We start from the raw sequence: 19,158 nt of genomic DNA on the forward strand, positions 1-19,158 counted from the left end.
TTTACAGAGTACATAGTCATGTCACTGACTGTCCTCAGAGGAGCTCACACTCTAATCCTAACATGGTCACAGCCTAATGTCCTACCATAATATTATTATGTATTTATATAGCACCGACATCTTCTGCAGCACTTTACAGAATACATAGTCATGTCACTGACTGTCCTCAGAGGAGCTCACAATCTAATCCCTACCATAGTCAATGTCTAATGTCCTTCCATATTAATATTATGTATTTATATAGCCCTGAAATCTTCTGCAGCACTTTACAGAGTACAGTCATGTTCCTGACTGTGATGAAACGCTGACGCATTACAATTATTTTCTAGTGAAACGGCAACATATTGTGATTATTTTCTGGTGAAATGCTGCTGCATTACAGGGGGGGGGGGGGGGGGGGCGCGCCACAGGTTTTCTCGCCTGGAGTGACAAAATGGCTAGAGGCACCCCTGGTGTGACCTCACTGATAAGAATTCCCCCCTTGTTTATCTCTTTATTGCTCTCAGAAGCCATTTTCTTCTAGGAAAGTGTTTTATAGTTGGAATTTCTTATCAGTGAGGGTCACACTGTAGTCACTTCCTGTCTGAGTCAGGACTGAGTCAGCCACTTACATACCTGATGTTTAACTCTTTCAGGCAGAGAAAGAAAACAAGGAACACAGCATAGTTATCTGTGTGCTAGGCACTGTACATACACATGTCTATCTCATCATGTCACATGTCAGTTGTGGTATCCTTTAAAAAGCCATGCTGGATATAAAGCCAATCAACAATAGTACATATAAAAGTGTGGAAATCACACATATAAATCCTGGGTTGATTGATCCATACAAATTACTGACCACTAAAGTAATCACAGTTACACAGAGGGCATAATAAATGGAAAGAGATCACATGTCCATCCAGATAATCAGTTAATACAAGGGTTACCGCAGCAAGGTGTAAAAATGTGCAAAACAGACAAATAATTAATATGTCATAAGGTGCAGAGAAGGTCCAGAAAGTGGACAAGGGAAACACAAGGCAACAATAAGTGCATATGCAAAGAGAAATAAAGTGCAAAATAGTGCAGAAGACAGTGTATACACACTGACAGGAAAGTGCTGCTGCTTACCGATAGAAAGGTCAGTAAAAGAATTGGGGGATGGCATCCACCACTAGCCGTCGCAATTCGCCGCTCTTTAAAGTCTGGCGGCTTCCACTGGGCATAAAAACAACTAAGCGTGCTCGGCTATTAAATAGCAGACCCCAGTAAAGTGGGCAGGGCCAGGGGACGTCACCCAACATCATCGTGTGCGCGGCCGCGCACCACCAGGGAGCATCAGCAGCGCTAGAGTAGCGCTACGTCACTTCCCCTCCCTGACCTAAAGGATTGTGGGTCCTGTAGTTTGCCAAGCAAGGGATAAAAGAGGAAATTGAATAAAGAAAAGAAAAGAGTGGCTACAAACAGCCGAAATAAGTGTAGTATTTATATATAAAAATATCTCACTATCACACTAATCATAATACAGTAGAATCTCTTTATAGTAAACTCCAAGTGACCGGACAAAGTGGTTTGCTATATCAGAAACTGTCACACTCAAGCACATAAAATATACTGCAGTACTGGATCATAATTCGGGCAATAATTGGGAGCCATTTTTTTCTTTTCAATGCTTCAGCAAGCGAGCACAGTGTATAAGCTAGATCAAAATGCACATTGCTCAATATGCAGGGAATTTCCTGTAATAATCACACAACAGCTTGCACAGGAAGCGTAGGTCTCACCAGTTAATTTAGGTACAGTACTGATAGTATGCTTCTCTGCCCACATTTCTGTGCAGCCTGGATGATACTGTAGCATTGCAGCCATGCACAAATAAGTCACAGATGACAGGCAATTACCTCAGTGATCAGGCAGATGCTTACACAGGAGGCATAGGTGTCACCAGATAATGCAGGTACAGTACTTATAGTATGCTCCTCTGTCCACATGTCTGTGCAGCCTGGATGATACTGTAGCGTTGCAGCCATGCACAAACAAGTCACAGATGACAGGCAATTACCTCAGTGATCAGGCAGAAGTTTACACAGGAGGCATAGGTGTCACCAGATAATGCAGGTACAGAACTGATGCATGCTCCTCTGTCCACATTTCTGTGCAGCCGGACTGATGCTGCAGCATTGCAGCCATGCACAAGCATCTCACAGCTGACAGGCAATTACCTCAGTAATCAGGCAGCAGCTTACACAGAAAGCATAAGTGTCACTGGCTGGAGCTTTTAAAGGGGAACTGAGGAGAGAGGTATATGGAGGCTGCCATGTTTATTTCCTTTTAAGCAATACCAGTTGCCTGGCAGCCCTGCTGATCCTCTGCCTCTAATACTATTAGCCATAGCCCCTGAACAAGCATGCAGCAGATCAGGTGTTTCAGTGGTTCAGACTTATAAGTCTGATCTGAAAAGACTAGCTGCATGCTTGTTTCTGGTTTTAATCAGATACTACTGCAGAGAAATAGACCAGCAGGGCTGCCAGGCAACTGGTATTGATTCAAAGGAAATAAACATGACAGCCTCAATATACCTCTCTCTTCAGTTCCCCTTTAAAGTCAGATCTGACAAGACTAGCTGCATGCTTGTTTCTGGTGTTATTCAGATACCACTGCAGAGAAATAAACCAGCAGGGCTGCCAGGCAACTGGTATTGATTAAAAAGGAAATAAATATGGCAGCCTCCGTATACCTCTTACTTCAGTTCCCCTTTAAGGTAATCCACACAGGCCCAGAGTAGCGTGCAGATAGCCAGTAGGCCACAAGTGGCTGCCAGCCTGGGTGCGGACCACAGCTCATGGGTCTCAGACTGATGTATGGTGCATTCTCCACCCACTTTCCACTATAGCTGGATATAAAATGCTGCAGGGGCCAAAAACAGGTTTACTATAACAGAAGTTTTATTATATACGGGTTTACTATACTAGGCTTAACTTTCATATCTGTCTGAGGGGGAGGCACCAGGGCAGGCACGGCACCAATAGCAATGTGGCACCCATAGCGCTGTGCCTCCCATGGCAAGAGCAGGCCTGGATTTACCTCACAGGAGCCTATAGGCACAGATCTCCTGGCACCCTAGACTTCATCCTCCATGACCCTACAAACCCCCACTGAACTGCACCACAACTGTGCTGGCTGGCCCAGCTGTCACTCTTCCCTTACTTCCCTTGCCCATCAACCCTAACCCTAACCCTACAGGGGCCCATTAGTATTAGTATTAAGTAGCTAGAGGTGCCCCTGACTGAAGGGAGATCTGGTCAGTGGAATGCAGAGAGCAGGGTGAGTAACCTCTAATTTATGCTCTCATCAGGACTCTGCATAGGGAAGCTGGGAGGGAGGCTCTAGAGGAGGGGAGTGAGGTGCCTTTCCAATATCAGGCGCCTGTAGGCACGTGCCTATAGCGCCTTATGGTAAATTCAGCCCTGGGAAAGAGACATGCCTGCACTCCTCTAGATACACCACTGCCTGGGATAACTTTTCCAATGAGCCTGTAAAATCAGTTTTGCTGCATTTGCCTGCTTATCTTTACTACCAAAAGTACTGAAATCAGCTAAGCAGATAGGGTAGGGTTACATACAAATATAAAGCAGTAAAATACCAGCAAAATTACATAAAAAATGAATAATCTACTGCATTCTACTCTATGATACTACAGGGCCTCTTTAATTCATTAATTTAATCTGCAGTTCGGCTCAAACAAAGGCAATTCTGAGTTGCGACACTTCAATAAAAAAAAAAAAAATCTGGCAAATGTATTTCAAAAGCCAGGCGCAGTTCAGGCAGAAGCTTGTTAGATTGGCTTCCATCCAGGATTTCCTGTAATATTATAACACTTGTTTTACAAGAAAGAAACTATTTCATGCTGGAAATTGCAGTATGGAGCAGATTAAATTGCGTTGCTTCCTTTGATTGCATAAGAATCTGAAGTTCAGGCTTCATGCTGTCAGAGGTGGCCGCGTTTGTCAGAACAACAGATTTCGAACTCTTCTCCTTGAACTTCCTGTTCTATCCCTCCGTTGCCCGGCAACCTGTTCCCCCATCAGTAACAAGTGTGAAGTCAGTAGGCCGTAGGAGGCTTACCCACATTTCCTGAGGAAGTTTTCTTCTCACCAGTGAGCGGCCAACCGAGGGGAAAAAACAGTGAATTACACAACCAACATTTTAATTATTTATATGGTTAAAAATGAAGTACCGGTATTTCTGCAAAACATTTTTACATTACACATTTTTGCATTACCTTATATTTTTATTTATTTTCTTTTTGCTGCTCAGTTTTTTTTCCTTCAAATATGATGAGCTGCTGTGGGTACTACATGACCTCCTTTAGTAGAATTTGTACAATATTTCATCAGAAAAATGTTTGACACGGTTTTCTTTCTTGTATCTGTTCTTAGGCATTTCATTGAAGGCTAGCTGTGAATCTACAGCTAGCAGTGCTGGGCTGAAATTACGCATGAGCGTCATTACGCATCGTAATTCAATGCAAATTTACGCGTAAGCGATATGCGTAACTTACGGTCTTACGCGTAATTATTTACGCGTAAGCAGTTAAGTGGTATCGTAATTATGCTGTGTACCGTAATTGGTAGGTATGCGTAATTTTACGAAGACTTACGCGTAATTTTACGCGTAATAACTAACGTAAAAACTCCCCTTTTCTAAGAGTAGCCAATCAGTCAACATCCTAAGCAACCAATAGTATCTTCTGCCGCCCTTCAGTATATAAGCGTACGTTTTGACGCATACGAATGATGTGTACGCAATAGCTGTCCGTATGCGTCAAAAAGTACGCATTAATGGGTATTACGGCACTACGCATAACATCGTAGCGTAAGCGCCTACATTACGGTATCATTATGCGTAACTGCGTAAGTTAACGCGTAATTACAGTGATGAACCGTAGATAATTTCCTGCGCCGTAACCGTAATTGCATAATGCGTAATAGCGTAAAATTACGCGTAATGATCCGTAAGCGTAGATTTTTCCATTACGACTAGCACTGACAGCTAGTGAAAAGCTCTGTGCATCCCAGGTTTATTAAGCAAACCATCCCTTTAAATATCTTCCTCACACAGCCTGTTAGCTAGATTTATGTTAATTTTTGCAGTTTGCAAATAGAACAATCATTGCATTTAAAGGAAGTCTGGGGCCCCCTGTGTTTTTTTTGTAAGCTGAAGTGGAGAGAGGTCAGAGAAGGTGGCTGATGGGTCCCATGACACCCACTAGGCCCCAGGCACCTGCCTATGTTGCCTGGTGGATGATCCTGATCTGAGTGTATGGCTGAAGTAGTTAATTGGTCAAATACCAAGCAGCATAATGGTGGCCACTAATGATCCAATCTTTTTCATCCAATCTTACCATTTCTATGTAATATAAGGTAACTACCTTAATCCATTCGCATTCCGTCGTTTTCACTTGAGAAATGTTCACCTCCCATTCATTAGCCTATTACTTTATCACTACTTATCACAATGAACTGATCTATATCTTGTTTTTTCCGCCACCAATTAGGCTTTCTTTGGGGGGTACATTTTGCTAAGAGCCACTTTACTGTAGATGCATTTTATCAGGAAGAATAAGAAAAAAATGGAAAAAATTCATTATTTCTCAGGTTTCAGCCATTATAGTTTTAAAATAATACATGCCTCCATAATTAAAACTCACGTATTGTATTTGCCCATATGTCCCGGTTATTACACCGTTAAAATTATGTCCCTATCACGATGTATGGCGACAATATTTTATTTGGAAATAAAGGTGCATTTTTTTCGTTTTGCATCTATCACTATTTACAAGTTTAAAATAAAAAAATATATAGAAATATTTCATCTTTACATTGATATTTAAAAAGTTTAGACCCTTAGGTAAATATTTACATGTTTTTTTTTTTATTGTAATTTTTTTTTTTTTATATTAAACATTTTATTTGGGTAGTTTTAGGAGGGTGGGAGGTAAACAATGGGTTTATAATGTAAATGTGTGTTGATTTTCATTTTTTTTTACTTTTAGTTGTAGTATTACTTTTTGGCCACAAGATGGCGGCCATGAGTTTATTTACATGACGTCACTCTAAGTGTAACATACGCTTAGAGCGACGCATGCGGGAGGTAACAACAAGAAAAGGCGCAGCTTCCGAGAGAAGCTGTCGCTTTTTCAGCGGGGGAGAGGAATCAGTGATCGGGCACCGTAGCCCGATTCACTGATTGCCTGGCTAACGAACCGCGGGCCGGGAGCACGCGTGCACGCGCGCGATCGGCCGCGGGAGCGCGCGGTAGCGCGCATGGTTCCTGGACGTAGTTTCTACGTCCAGGAACCAAAATAGGTTAATTATCCATTCAATATATTCACTTAATCTACCCTTATACTACATAGATTTGGTAAAATTGGATGAAAAAGATTGGATCATTAGTGGCCACCCTTACATTTGGATCAACATGGAATTATTACCATCTCATTGACTGCCCCAAGTCACAAGAAATGAAAGTGGTGGCAGGGGACACAGACAACAATTAAAACAAACTAGAGTCACCTATGTGTAGCAGAACACACAGAGCAGCATATGATCAGTTTTATCAGGTGATATGTTTATAAAGCTCTGAATGGCTGCAATTGTTTCCTACTTAAGAAAGTGAGTGTCACCAATCAAATCAGAGCATTGAAAACTAACTGATCACCTGCTTCTCTGTGAATTCTGCTTCTCAAGCAAAACTAGTCCAATCACGGCCGGCGCTACAATAAAGGCAAATCACACCCGGAGGCCCCAGAGCCAGTAGGGGCCCCAAGGTGTCTCCCTCTTATCTTAACTGTTGCTCCCTGAGGCCTCTGCAGAGTCTTTGGCAGAGTAGTGTCTCACCTGGCAGATACTACACTGCCAAAGACTGCCCCGGGGAGCACAGTTACGTTGAGAGGTGATTGGGAGGGGTCAGCAGCTGGCTCAGGGGCCCAGGAGGGAAATGTGGCTGCACAAAAGGGCCCTTAATGCTTATTTTTTGCCTAGGAGTTTCCATTGGGGGCCCCCGGGTTAATTTTGCCCATGGGCCCCATTGTTACTATTAAACGTCCAATTCCTCGTTACATTTATACATTAACCAGACATAGAAAGAAAGGTTCTAAGCAAATTATTCACTTTAAAGTATGATGATTGTGAATAAAAAACACATGAAAAACCCAAATCCCAAATGCAAACACATAAAAACACAAACATATGAAAATACAAAAGCTATAGTCGCAATTAAAATTGTAGTCAGGGGCGTAACTAGAAATCCCCGGGCCCCCCTGCAAAAAAAAAAATCACTGGGCCCCTGCAAAAAAAATCACTGGGCCCCCCACTCCCCACCTCGGGCTCTCCCCTCAGCACACTACCCTCCTGCAATTATCAGTGGCAGCGGGTGGCGGCAGGAATACATACCTCCATCCCCTGCAGAAGTCCATCTATAAGTGCTTCATGCTACTTCCTGTTTAAACAGGAAGTAGGGTCAGACACTTAGAGAGCGGAACCTCCGGTGCGTGGAATGCAGGGAAGTATGTGTTTCTGTCAGCCGCCCGCTGCCACTGATAATTGCAGGAGGCGAGTGCGCTGAGGGGAGAGCCCGAGGTGAGGGCTCTCCCCCTAAAAACGGCCCTGAGCAGGCCCAGGGGGGCAGGGGCTGCATCTCCTTTTGTTACGCCGCTGATTGCAGTCTATACAGTCTCCATCAGGAGTCACCCCACAACGGAATGACCTGCCTTGTCTGATAAAATTCTGGCAGGAGAGCTGGCAGGCACTCGGACTTTGCTGTAATAAACAATGGGAAGACCCCGAAAATGGATGCTTGTCAAAGATAGTATCACCCAGTCAAAACTATTTGCTCAAGACAGTGAAGACAAAGTCTATGCAAATATGCAGGAGGCAGAAATAGTCTGGCACTATAGTTTAATGGTAGCAATTAAGCTATAGTGCCAGACTTTTTCTGCCTCCTGGATATCTCGTCTGATACGGTAGAAGCCTCACTTTGCCAAAACCCAGAGTAACAGATTGCCCAGCAAGATCATGAACCAGAACTCCCTGGAGTGTGTAATGGCCCATACTCACAAGGGACAAAAGTGGCCTGTCGCCAGCACACGTGAGCGTGTGCGCGACAGGCCGGCAACAGCTCGTCGCCAGCTCCCTCCGCGTACACACGCGGAAGAGGGATCAGCTGAGCGACGGAAGCTGTCGCCGACGCTCCTCCCCCGCTGCCGGAAACTCCGTGTTGTGGATAGAGGTTGCTGTCGCTAGTCCACATACTCACGCGGACTAGCGACAGATGCGGCGGAGTTGCGGCGGCAACTGTCGCCAGGCGATTGAGCGGTTCAATCGCCTGGCGACATCAGCGACGAGCGACAGTTCGGGGTGCGCGCCCGTGCAACGCCGCATACTCACGGGCGACCTGTCGCCGCAACACGCGCGCGCCGCGTGTTGCAGCGATATTTGTAGCTCGTGAGTATGGGCCATTAGGGGCTAAAAATGGACCAAAAAGCCCTCTTACTAAAATGTTGTGGAAAACAAAAATGTGCCTTCTTGAAACAGGTATGTTTGGCTTTCAGGGACAATATAGGGAAAATTTGCATATTCAGCAGTGATGCATCATGGGGGACATGATATGGGCAATCCAACCTGGGTAATCACAAATAATTCCTTTTTTTAGAAGGCAAACTTTTGTTTTGCTTAACATTTTAGTAAGGGCTTTTTTTTTTTTGGTCCTTTGTAGCCACTTGCACACTCCTAGTTCTGGTTCACCATGAGCTTGCTGGGTAGTCTGTAACTCTGGGTGCTTCAAGTCCTACCCTACAGAGCCATATTTTAATCCATGCCATGCACTGATGAGGATCAACCAGTCTGAAACAGTCTGTATGCATGTTGGATTAGTGTGGCTCTGTACAAATAACAAGCTGCTGACACATCATTGCATTCCAGCAGCTCTGGAGGTGTGCTTACAAAGACAATAAAGGGACAATTTGCATATTCAGCAGTGATGCATTGTGGGAGTTGCTTACTCCAATCTGAATAATTACAAATACCTTCTGTTTGAAAGCGGAATGAAACCCAGCAACATTTCTTCTTTGCTCTAAAATATTATTCACAACATATTCTATACTACCACCATTTTTTTTTACTAGAACAGCATTCAATTAGTTAAACACAGGAGTTACAAGCTCAGTGCAGAGAAAGCTGGACTCATCTGAACTGGAGATAATGATTTCTTGTGTTTACTTAATTGTATCAAATGAGAAATGTGACACATTCTCTGACTGTGCAGACTCTCCTGAACACAGACAGACACTCAGAAAGCATTTCTGCCTTCAATACAAGATGAATAAAACCAGTTATGTATAAAATGCACCAGCAGCTTTCAAAGTAAATAAACGGAACTTTGGGAACTTATAATAATACTTGTGCACAAAAGCAAATATCATAATTGTATGGGTTATAAAAAGTAGGAAAACATATTTGTATTGAATATTTTGGTTAAAACCACTTAAAGAAGGCAAATTTCTGTTTTGCATTTGCAAAAAAACCAAACTCACTCTTCAACAGTGATAATGCTGAAGTTGCAAAACATGCTGGTTGCTTAAAGAGAACCAAACACCACTTTTTTCCTGGATTCTTATAGCTATAGGAGCTGCCATGTTCCACCCTCCCCTTCTAGCTGCTTATTATTTATCCATGTGAAGGTGTGAAGAAAGCATCTGTGACTTCTGTAAATCCTTTGCGGCCTGGTGCACACCAAAACCCGTTAGCAGATCCGCAAAATGCTAGCAGATTTTGAAACGCTTTTTCTTCTTTTTCTGCAGCGTTTCAGCTAGCATTTTGCGGTTTTGTGTAGCGGTTTTGGTGCAGTAGATTTCATATATTGTTACAGTAAAGCTGTTACTGAACAGCTACTGTAACAAAAACGCCGGCAAATCTGCTCTGAACAGGTGTTTTTCAGAGCGGTTTGCGTTTTTCCTATACTTAACATTGAGGCAGAAACGCATCCGCAATCCAAAAAATGCCTCACCCCGGGAGTATGCGTTTCTGCAAAACGCCTCCCGCTCTGGTGTGCACCAGCCCATTGAGATACATTGACCAAGCGGATCCGCAGCCGCAAGCGGCTGCAGAAACGCTGAAAAAGCTGCTCGGTGTGCACCAGCCCTGAGACAGTGTTTTATCTACCCACCCTCCGCTGATGAAAGCTTTTGTTTGCCCTCTGCTAACGTGTGCAATAAAATAATTATATTCATCCTAATCTGCTTGAAACGTTTGCGGTCTGCAGGGCGTGGAGGTAGGTTAATAAATACCTCCGTTAAAGTGTACCAGAGACGAAGAAATACAAAAGATTTATACATACCTGGGGCTTCCTCCAGCCCCCTCCACATTGATTGTTGCCACAACATCTTCCTCCGCCTTCTCCTGGTCCCAGTAGAAGCCCCGTAAATTTGCCCAGTCGTGGTCAGTCAGCGCATGTGCTCTGCAACTGCGCGTGCCCCCACCCTCCGGCTGGGAGTGCTCTGCACCTCCAGCTATGGGAGTGCAGCGGGGTGTGCGCATGTGGCCTGGGCCGCGCATGTGCAGTCTGCCCCGACTCACCAAACTTACGGGGCTTCTACTGGGACCATTAGAAGGTGGAGGAAGACGTTGTGAGAGCAATCGATGCGGAGGGAGCTGAAGGAAGCCCCAGGTATGTATGAATCTTTTGTATTTATTTGTCTTTGGTTTATTTTAAACATAAATTTGTCTTAAATGTAAAAAGAAGAGGTAAAATTGAAGTTTCTTTTTTTTTTTTTAGTAATGAGCCACATTGTTAGCATGCATGTTTAATGTTCTATTGAGATGGCCTGGGTGCTAACTATCAGCCCCCTGTAGCTGTAATGTCCTGCGCCGTCCTCCCCAGATCTGCCATTCCCAGCCGCCGGCACTGGGCAATTATTCGTCTAACAAGACGAGTAATGTGCACGACCGTTCGCGTCATCTGAAGTTTTTTGTACTGCGCCTGCGCGTTAAGCTTCTGATGACGTGTGCGGGAGCGAGCATGCAGCCACAGTTGAGTGGGATGCCGCACTACACCCGGGCTGGCAGCGGGGAACAGGTGATCGGAGGAGGACAGCATGGGACATGACAGCTACAGGAGGCTGATAGAAGTGTCTATTTTTATTTTTAGCCCCCACCCTTCCCCCGGAGAACTCCTTTTAACCAAGTTACCCCCACAGGTGCGTATATCTACGTTCCTTTTAAAACCCTTTCCCCACCAGGAGCGTAGATACTGTATACGCACCTCGTTTTCAGTGCTCCCGCTCGCTCGTGCGCGCGCTCCCGCTTGCTCGTGCACGCTGCCAGCCGCTCGCCCGGAGATCAATGAATGGGAAAAAACGTTCCCTTTTGTTGATCTCAGCCCCCCAGTAATGATCGGCTGCTTCTATGAGAAGCAGTGCAATCATTGTGAAAAAAAAGCTTCCCAGCCTCATTGTACTTCCTGTAAGCATACTTCCTACGCTTACAGGTCGCATGCACAAAAAGATACTGTGGCTATCTTGTGGCCAAATAGTAAAACTACACCCAAAAGCATTTTTTTCATATACAAATACATAGGTTTACATTATAAATTAACTCATTACCTCCCACACTCCACCAATTTTTGTAATAGAAAAAAAAATATAATAAAAAAAAAATACATAAATAGTTACCTTAGGGACTGAATTCTTTAAATATTTATGTCAGGAGGGTATAACACTGTTACTTTATAAATTATGGGCTTGTAATTAGGGATGGACACAAAACTGAAAAAATTGTGATAGGGACATAATTTAAACTATGTAATAACCGGGACAAATGGGCAAATACATTTCATGGATTTTAATTACAGTAGCATGCATTATTTAAAAACTATAATGTCCGAAAACTGAAAAATAATGATTTTTTCCCCAAATGTTTTCCTATTTTCCCATTAAAACACATTTAGAATAAAATAATTCTTGGCATAATGTCCCAGCTAAAGAAAGCCTAATTGGTGTCAAAAAAACAAGATATAGTTCATTTCATTGCGATAAGTAATAATAAAGTTATAGACGAATGAATGGAAGGAGCGTTGAAAGGTGAAAATTGCTCGGACGCTGAAGGGGTAAAACCCCTCAGTGGTGAATTGGTTAAAATGATGTGCTTATGCTTATGCTTCACAAGTCCAGCAAAAGCCATGTTTTATCTCCAAAGCTGAAATTGCCGTCGTGTTGAGGGTGAAGGCTTTATACTGTGAATATACTGTACTTGTTGCTTTGTTCTTAATCCAGGTCACTTGTGCCAAAGACAACTGTGGTGAACACAGTGCATACATGGATCAGGTGTAACCACTGTCTGCGGCTGCCACAACAATTTTCTCTACAAAGCTTCTTAGTTTACACAGAAGCCACCTGTTCCAGCACTTGGCAGTAAGCTGCAAATAAAAGGCCTTGCTGGAAACTAAACGCCTATTTTGTTTCATATCTTCAAGGAAAAACTACTTAAAGGGAACCTGAGCAGTAAATAAAAGGGAACTTGCCTCATGGGCTAAGGGGGGGCTGGAGGAAGCCCCAGGGATGTCCAAATTTTGTGTGTATTTACCGCTCAGGGTCCCTTTAAAAGCTAGCTAGCTTATTTTAGAAATCTGGTCCTTGACTGAAAAACATTTTTAAAATATGTTTTATTTAAGAAAATTACACTTTTGGGGAGAAAACGCAATTCAATCAACCCTTCCCCTAACAAAAGTTAGCGCATGTTTATTTATTGTATTTATAAAGCGCCAACATATTACACAGCGCTGATGTTCCAAAAGTGTTGGTGAACTACAGACAATCGCTTAAATTTGGCAAGCTACACAGGGTTGGTTTTACCATAAGGCACTGCAGGCACTTGCCTACAGGCGCGGAGAGAAAAAGATGGGAAATCTTGCACTGCAGGCGCTCAGGGATCAATGGACACGTGTGACAAACAATCACACGGTTGTGTAAACACACGCTCCTTGGACGGGTGCGTGTGCATGCACACTGACTGGCGGCATCGGTGGCGTGAAAAGACCTAGAGCCCGTTTTTAAACAGGCTTAGGTCAACTAGTATATATATAATTCTGTCTGCTCCATATAATACCTGTCCAAAATATAAATGTCAATATCACATCATAACTGTTGCGCCACTCTGTGGAGAGCGGATCTGCGGTAAATGGCAGCTGAGTCTTAGGCTGCATTGGCACAATGCGGTGCCTCATTCCGGACGCAATGTGACGCCGGACGGCACACTGCAATGTAACCGCTATGTGAAGCTCACAGTGCATGCAGTACATTACCGCCAAACAGGCATGTTAACCATTATAGTGAAGCATACTTCTCATTGTCTGTATGCTTCACTGAATGCAATGCAATGAGTGCATAACGTGTGGCAACGAGTTTTCCATTCTGTTGCGTTTCTGCTATTACAGGGATCGCAATGCCCACTGTGAACCTGGGCTTACATTATACAAATGTACATGTGATTCTAATGCCTTTACAGTAAACTTGGAGGGAAAAAGTGCCCCCAAGGGGTACTTACCTAAGAAGGAGAACGCCTCTGGATCCTAAAGAGGGCCTTTATCAAGTGAGAGGGAAATGGGGGTTGTGATATTTATTTCCTTTTAAACACTTCCAGTTTCCTGGCAGCCCTTTTGGTCTATTTGGCTGCAGTAGTGTCTGAATCACACCAGAAACAAGCATGCAGCTAATCTTTTCAGATCTGACAATAATGCCAGAAACACCTGATCTTCTGCATGCTTGTTCAGGGGCTATGGCTTAACAAGTATTAGACGCAGAGGATCATCAGGATAGCCAGGCAGCAGGTATTGCTTAAAAGGGAATAAATATGGCAGCCTCTGTAGTTGTCCTTTAACCACTTCACCACTGAGGGGTTTTACCCCTTGAGCACCAGAGCAATTTTCACCTTTCAGCGCTCCTTCCATTCATTCGTCTATAACTTTATTATTACTTATCACAATGAAATGAACTATATCTTGTTTTTTTTGCCACCAATTAGGCTTTCTTTAGGTGGGACATTATGCCAAGAATTATTTTATTCTAAATGTGTTTTAATGGGAAAATAGGAAAAAAATGTGGGAAAAAATGTATTATTTTTCAGTTTTCGGCCTTTGTAGTTTTTAAATAATGCATACTACTGTAATTAAAACCCATGAAATTTATTTGCCCTTTTGTCCCGGTTATAAAACCGTTTAAATTATGTCCCTATCACAATGTTTGGCGCCAATATTTTATTTGGAAATAAAGGTGCATTTTTTTCAGTTTTGCGTCCATCCCTATTTACAAGCCCATAGTTTATAAAGTAACAGTGTTATACCCTCTTGACATAAATATTTAAAAAGTTCAGTCCCTAAGGTAACTATTTATTTATTTATTTTTATTGTAATTTTTTTATTTTATTTTTTATTACAAAAAAATAATAATTGGGGAGTGTGGGAGGTAAGGAGTAAATTTTTTGTGTAAAACTAATTTATTTGTATGTGAAAAATGTTTTAGGGTGTAGTTTTACTATTTGGCCACAAGATGGCAACAGTAACTTTTTGTTTAATGCGGCCTGCAAGCGTCCTTCCGGACGCTTGCAGGAAGTACTAGGAGGCTGAGAACGTTTTTTTTTTTTTCACAATAATCGCGCTGCTTATTGGAGAAGCAGCAGATTATTGCGGGGCTTAGTTCAACAAACGGGAATGGATTTTCCCGTTCATTGATCTGCGGGCGAGCGGCCGGCGGCGTGTTTACGAGCGGGAGTGCGCGCTAGAGCGAGCGGGAGCGCGGAAAGTACGGATTTCTCCGTCCCTGGTGGTGAAAGGATGGAAAAAGGGACGGAGAAATGCGTACGCGTATGGTTCATTTTACTCTGTGTTTACATGTATTTTACATTTTACAATTTTCGCAATAGTGATTCTTTAAATTGTTCAACAAAACCCATGTTTTATCTTCTAAGTTGTAATTACTGTCTGTGTAAGGGGGAGGACATTATACTGTGAACATGCTCGCTGCTTTGTTCTTTTACCAAGTCACACGTGTAAGAGATAACTCTAGAGAATCAACAATGCATACGTCAGGTGGAATAACTGGCAAAGCAACCTGTCTGGCTGCATTCCTGGTTTACCGGGCCATAAATTACAGTGAACCTCCGGACTAAAAATCTACTCAGCAGTACTGAAAAAGGCTCGGTGTTTCTTTTACAGTTTCACAGCATCAGAACTTTGTTTATCTTACCAACGCATCATTTTTAGCTGCATTTTTAGCTAAGCTCCACCCATCAAAGAAAAAAAGCCCAGGCTTTTTTCCCCTGATGCTGTGCAGAGCATGATGGGATTTCCTATGTTGTTATTCACGTTGCCTAGCAACTGGGAGGGGTGATCAGGACACAGGACAGTTGGAACTGTGTCTCATGCTCCCTGTAACCTCCTTTCAACCAAAAAGATGGCTGCCCCCATGAAATCAAACATTTGCCTGTTCTTTTAAAACAGGGTGGGTAGGAGATTATATTACCTATCTGTTTTAATGAAGATAACTAATGTAACTTAATGACAGTATGTTTGTTTAGGCTGAAGTTCCTCTTTAATGACAGGTTTAATAATTAACTGTTTGCTCTAGGAAGTGTCTAAGTTTACCCAGAAGCAATCTGTTCCAGCACTTGGCATTAAGCTTGGCAGTAAGTTGTTATGTTACGTATCCTGTTAAAGGACCACTCTAGGCAAAAAAATAACCAGTTGGCAGAATCGACAGGTTTTGGACTAGTCTATCTCCTCATGGGAGATCCCCAGGGTTTTCTTTGTTGTTAAAGGCTACCCGAGATGACATGTGACATCATGAGATAGACATGTGTATGTACAGTGCCTAGCACACAAATAACTATGCTGTGTTCCTTTTTTACTTTCTCTGTCTGAAAGAGTTTAATATCAGGTATGTAAGTGGCTGACTCAGTCCTGACTCAGACAGGAAGTGACTACAGTGTGACCCTCACGGATAAGATATTCCAACTATAAAACACTTTCCTAGCAGAAAATGGCTTCTTATCAATGAGGGTCACACTGTAGTCACTTCCTGTCTGAGTCAGGTTTTAACTGCTTACGTTTTTCACTGGAGTGGATCTTTTAAACTTGCTGCTTTTGTGCTTTCTGTGTCATATTCCTGTTAAAGCTGCTATTATTATTGTCTTATTTGTTACTGGATCACAATTTTTTTTTTACTCTTTTTCACACTCAGCTGCTTTTGTGACAAACAGTGATGTGTGAAAATAACATTCTTTTTGTATTCACTTTTTTTGCGAAAAGAATGTTAAATTTGATTTCTAAGTAAAAATGCCATCAAAAATAAGTTTTATTTTTCTTATATTTTCATGGTAAAAAATATTGATTTTTCGCCTGTAAAATGTTTTGCTGTAAAAATATAGCCATCTAAAATAGACTAAGTAAGCTGTCTAATATAGACTTATTTTTTCCTTAACAGGAAATTAATTAACAGGAATTAAAAATTAAATCTTATATTAGGTAAACATCAACATACTCAATAATTCTAATAATTGGGACAGTTCCAAGATATAACTGTAAAGATGATCTATCTATATCCAGCATATATGTAACAGTAATGGTAATGATTTTACCATTACAATGGCCTCAATTCACTAAGATCATGCTGGAGATAATAAGGAAAGAGAAAACTTACCTCCACACAAGAGAGAGTTATCTTATCTCTTCATTCCTTACGTTACCTCCTCTGCAGTTAAGTTACCTCCTCTGTAGTTGTTTTCACACGCAGTTAATGAACAGCCTGTCTTTAACTCTGGAGTTATTTTAAGGATTAAAGAGTTAACTTAAAGACAGAAGCGTTAAGCTGGCCATACACTAGGCCGATTCCCGCCAGATCGACAGCAGATTCGATCACTGGGATCGAATCTGCTATCACATCGTTCCCGCTACACGCTGAATTTCGATCCATTTCGTCCGATCCTGTCGATCGCTCCGTGCGGAAAATTACCGTCGATCGCCCACGAGTAGGGAGCGCGTCGCTAGCGGCGTTCGAGTGCCCGACGACCGACGCAATAGAGCGGCAATACATTACCTGCTCCGCCGGCGCGACTGCCCCCGGTCACCGCTGCTCCGTCTCCACTCTGGTCTGGTCTCCGGGTCCAGCATGCTTCACTTCCTCCTGCCCGGCAGGAAGTTTAAACAGTAGAGGGCGCTCTACTGTTTAAACTTCCTGCCGGGCAGGAAGAAGTAAAGCATGCCGGACCTGGAGACCAGAGCGGAGACGGAGCAGCAGTGACCGGGGGCAGTCGCGCCGGCGGAGCAGGTAATGTATGCAGGGGGGGGGGGGGGGAGCGGCGGCAGCACCACCACCACAGATTGTGAACGGTTTCAGGCTGAAATTGGTTCACAATCTGTTTGCAGTAAAGGTAGCCATACGATCCCTCTCTGATCAGATTCGATCAGAGAGGGATCTATCTGTTGGTCGAATCTGATGGCAAATCGACCAGTGTATGGCTACCTTTAACTTTAGGTTTGCCTGAGGTAAAATGTTTCCTGAATACTACATGCCTTATCACCATGGTAACAACTCTAGAAGAGTTATTAAAGACAGGAGATAAGCTTAGTGAATTGAGGCCATTGTCCGTTAGTTAAATGTAAAAAAGAGCCACCATTTTGAAAGAACCACACATCTCAATGAACATCTGTTTAAACTCCCAGACCTCTGTCTCTCAGAAGTCTTCCCTGAGGTGGTGAGGCATTTTCCTGGAGAGATGTTTGTCCTTGGAACCCGCTTGACCAACACACAGCCCTGAATGGTGGCGGTCAGGGGCGGTACCGATGGTTTAACAGATCCAAAGTTCTATCACTGGCATAAACCTGGATGTCCGGTAGTGACGTCACTTGCTACCAACCAATCACAGCCAACACATTTCAAAAGTGTAGGCCTTTCCTTTATCAGGATTACTTTCATTCATGAATGTCACGAAAAATGGAACTTCCTTAAAAAGTGTATTCTCTTCTCATTTGACTTCAGTGCATTTGTTCAAAAGGTTTTTTTTTCATGCCCATATATATTTGTAAGTATTCTCATCAATGTCAAAATGTGAAACTTGCTGTTAGAACAGTTAAGAAGAGACACAACCCAAAAAACAAGGCCTGAAATGAAGCCCTTTTACTCCTCTGCTGCTGGACATGTGTTCTGAATTTCAAGGCTGGATTTTTAGCAACGTAAGACTCATTTCACAAAAAAACCCCAAAGAAAACACCTAAGCAGCCTCACTGCTACTCTGGAGATGTAAGAGAAGAATAAAATATCTATAAGGCAAGGCTCCAGCAATCTGGAACCAATTGTGATGACCAAATTCAATGTAACATGTATAAAGACTTCATTTTTACTGGAAGAAGTTCTTTGTTTGTCCCTGCAATTTTGTTGACAGTTTAACCAGCATGTTTCTTTTCAGGGTCGGCTCCTGATGTTCCATTGGCGAGAAGCTGGCTTGTTGTTTCCTCCTCCACACTTTGGACTTGCTGAAGTTCATAGTCATTTGATGGTTGATTTTGCAAACATCTGGAATAAATAAAGCAAAGCTATCAATATTCATTTAAAAAAAAAATTCAATTATATCTAAAAAGCTAGAATAGTGTTTACAAGGAAAAGCAGTTGAACGGTTACTGCTTATATTAGAGTTGGTTTCTCTGAACAACAGAAAGTTCTGTATATACTCGAGTATAATAGAATAGAAATAGAATAGAAAATAGAATAGAATAGAATAGAAAATCTTTATTGTCATTGTAACAACCGAAATTGTACAACGAAATTCTTAAGTGCAATTTTCCAGCAAAAGCAAAGACAGCATAACATTCCATTCTTACATACATTGCATTGCACACACCCCTTATCAACATGGCCACTTAGCAGCATTTAACATAGAAATGGCTGAAGGATAAAAACTGTTCTTTAGTCTGTTTGTCTTAGTTTTTATAAGTCTAAAACGTTTTCCAGAAGGCAGATGTTCAAATAACACATGTCCTGGATGTGAGGCATCGCTTAAAATTTTCTTAGTATTCCTGAAACAAAAAGAAGTATATAATTCTTCTAATGGAAGAAGAGGACAGCCCACTATC

The 19,158-nt window shown here is 42.5% G+C and overlaps 1 protein-coding gene across 2 annotated transcripts in view; it reads right to left on the reverse strand.

Annotated features, from left to right (window-relative positions):
* Positions 1-17,401: 17,401 nt before the first annotated feature.
* The window catches only part of LOC137521966 (uncharacterized), a 77,060-nt gene continuing 75,303 nt past the window's right edge, over positions 17,402-19,158 (reverse strand). For both annotated transcript variants that reach the window (XM_068241938.1, XM_068241937.1), the window contains one exon: positions 17,402-18,601. In XM_068241938.1, the coding sequence (XP_068098039.1) occupies positions 18,472-18,601 (130 nt within the window). In that variant the 3' untranslated portion in view covers positions 17,402-18,471. The remainder of the gene's footprint in view (positions 18,602-19,158) is intronic.

Source organism: Hyperolius riggenbachi, chromosome 6 (genome assembly GCF_040937935.1).
Source record: "Hyperolius riggenbachi isolate aHypRig1 chromosome 6, aHypRig1.pri, whole genome shotgun sequence".
Lineage (NCBI taxonomy): Eukaryota > Metazoa > Chordata > Amphibia > Anura > Hyperoliidae > Hyperolius > Hyperolius riggenbachi.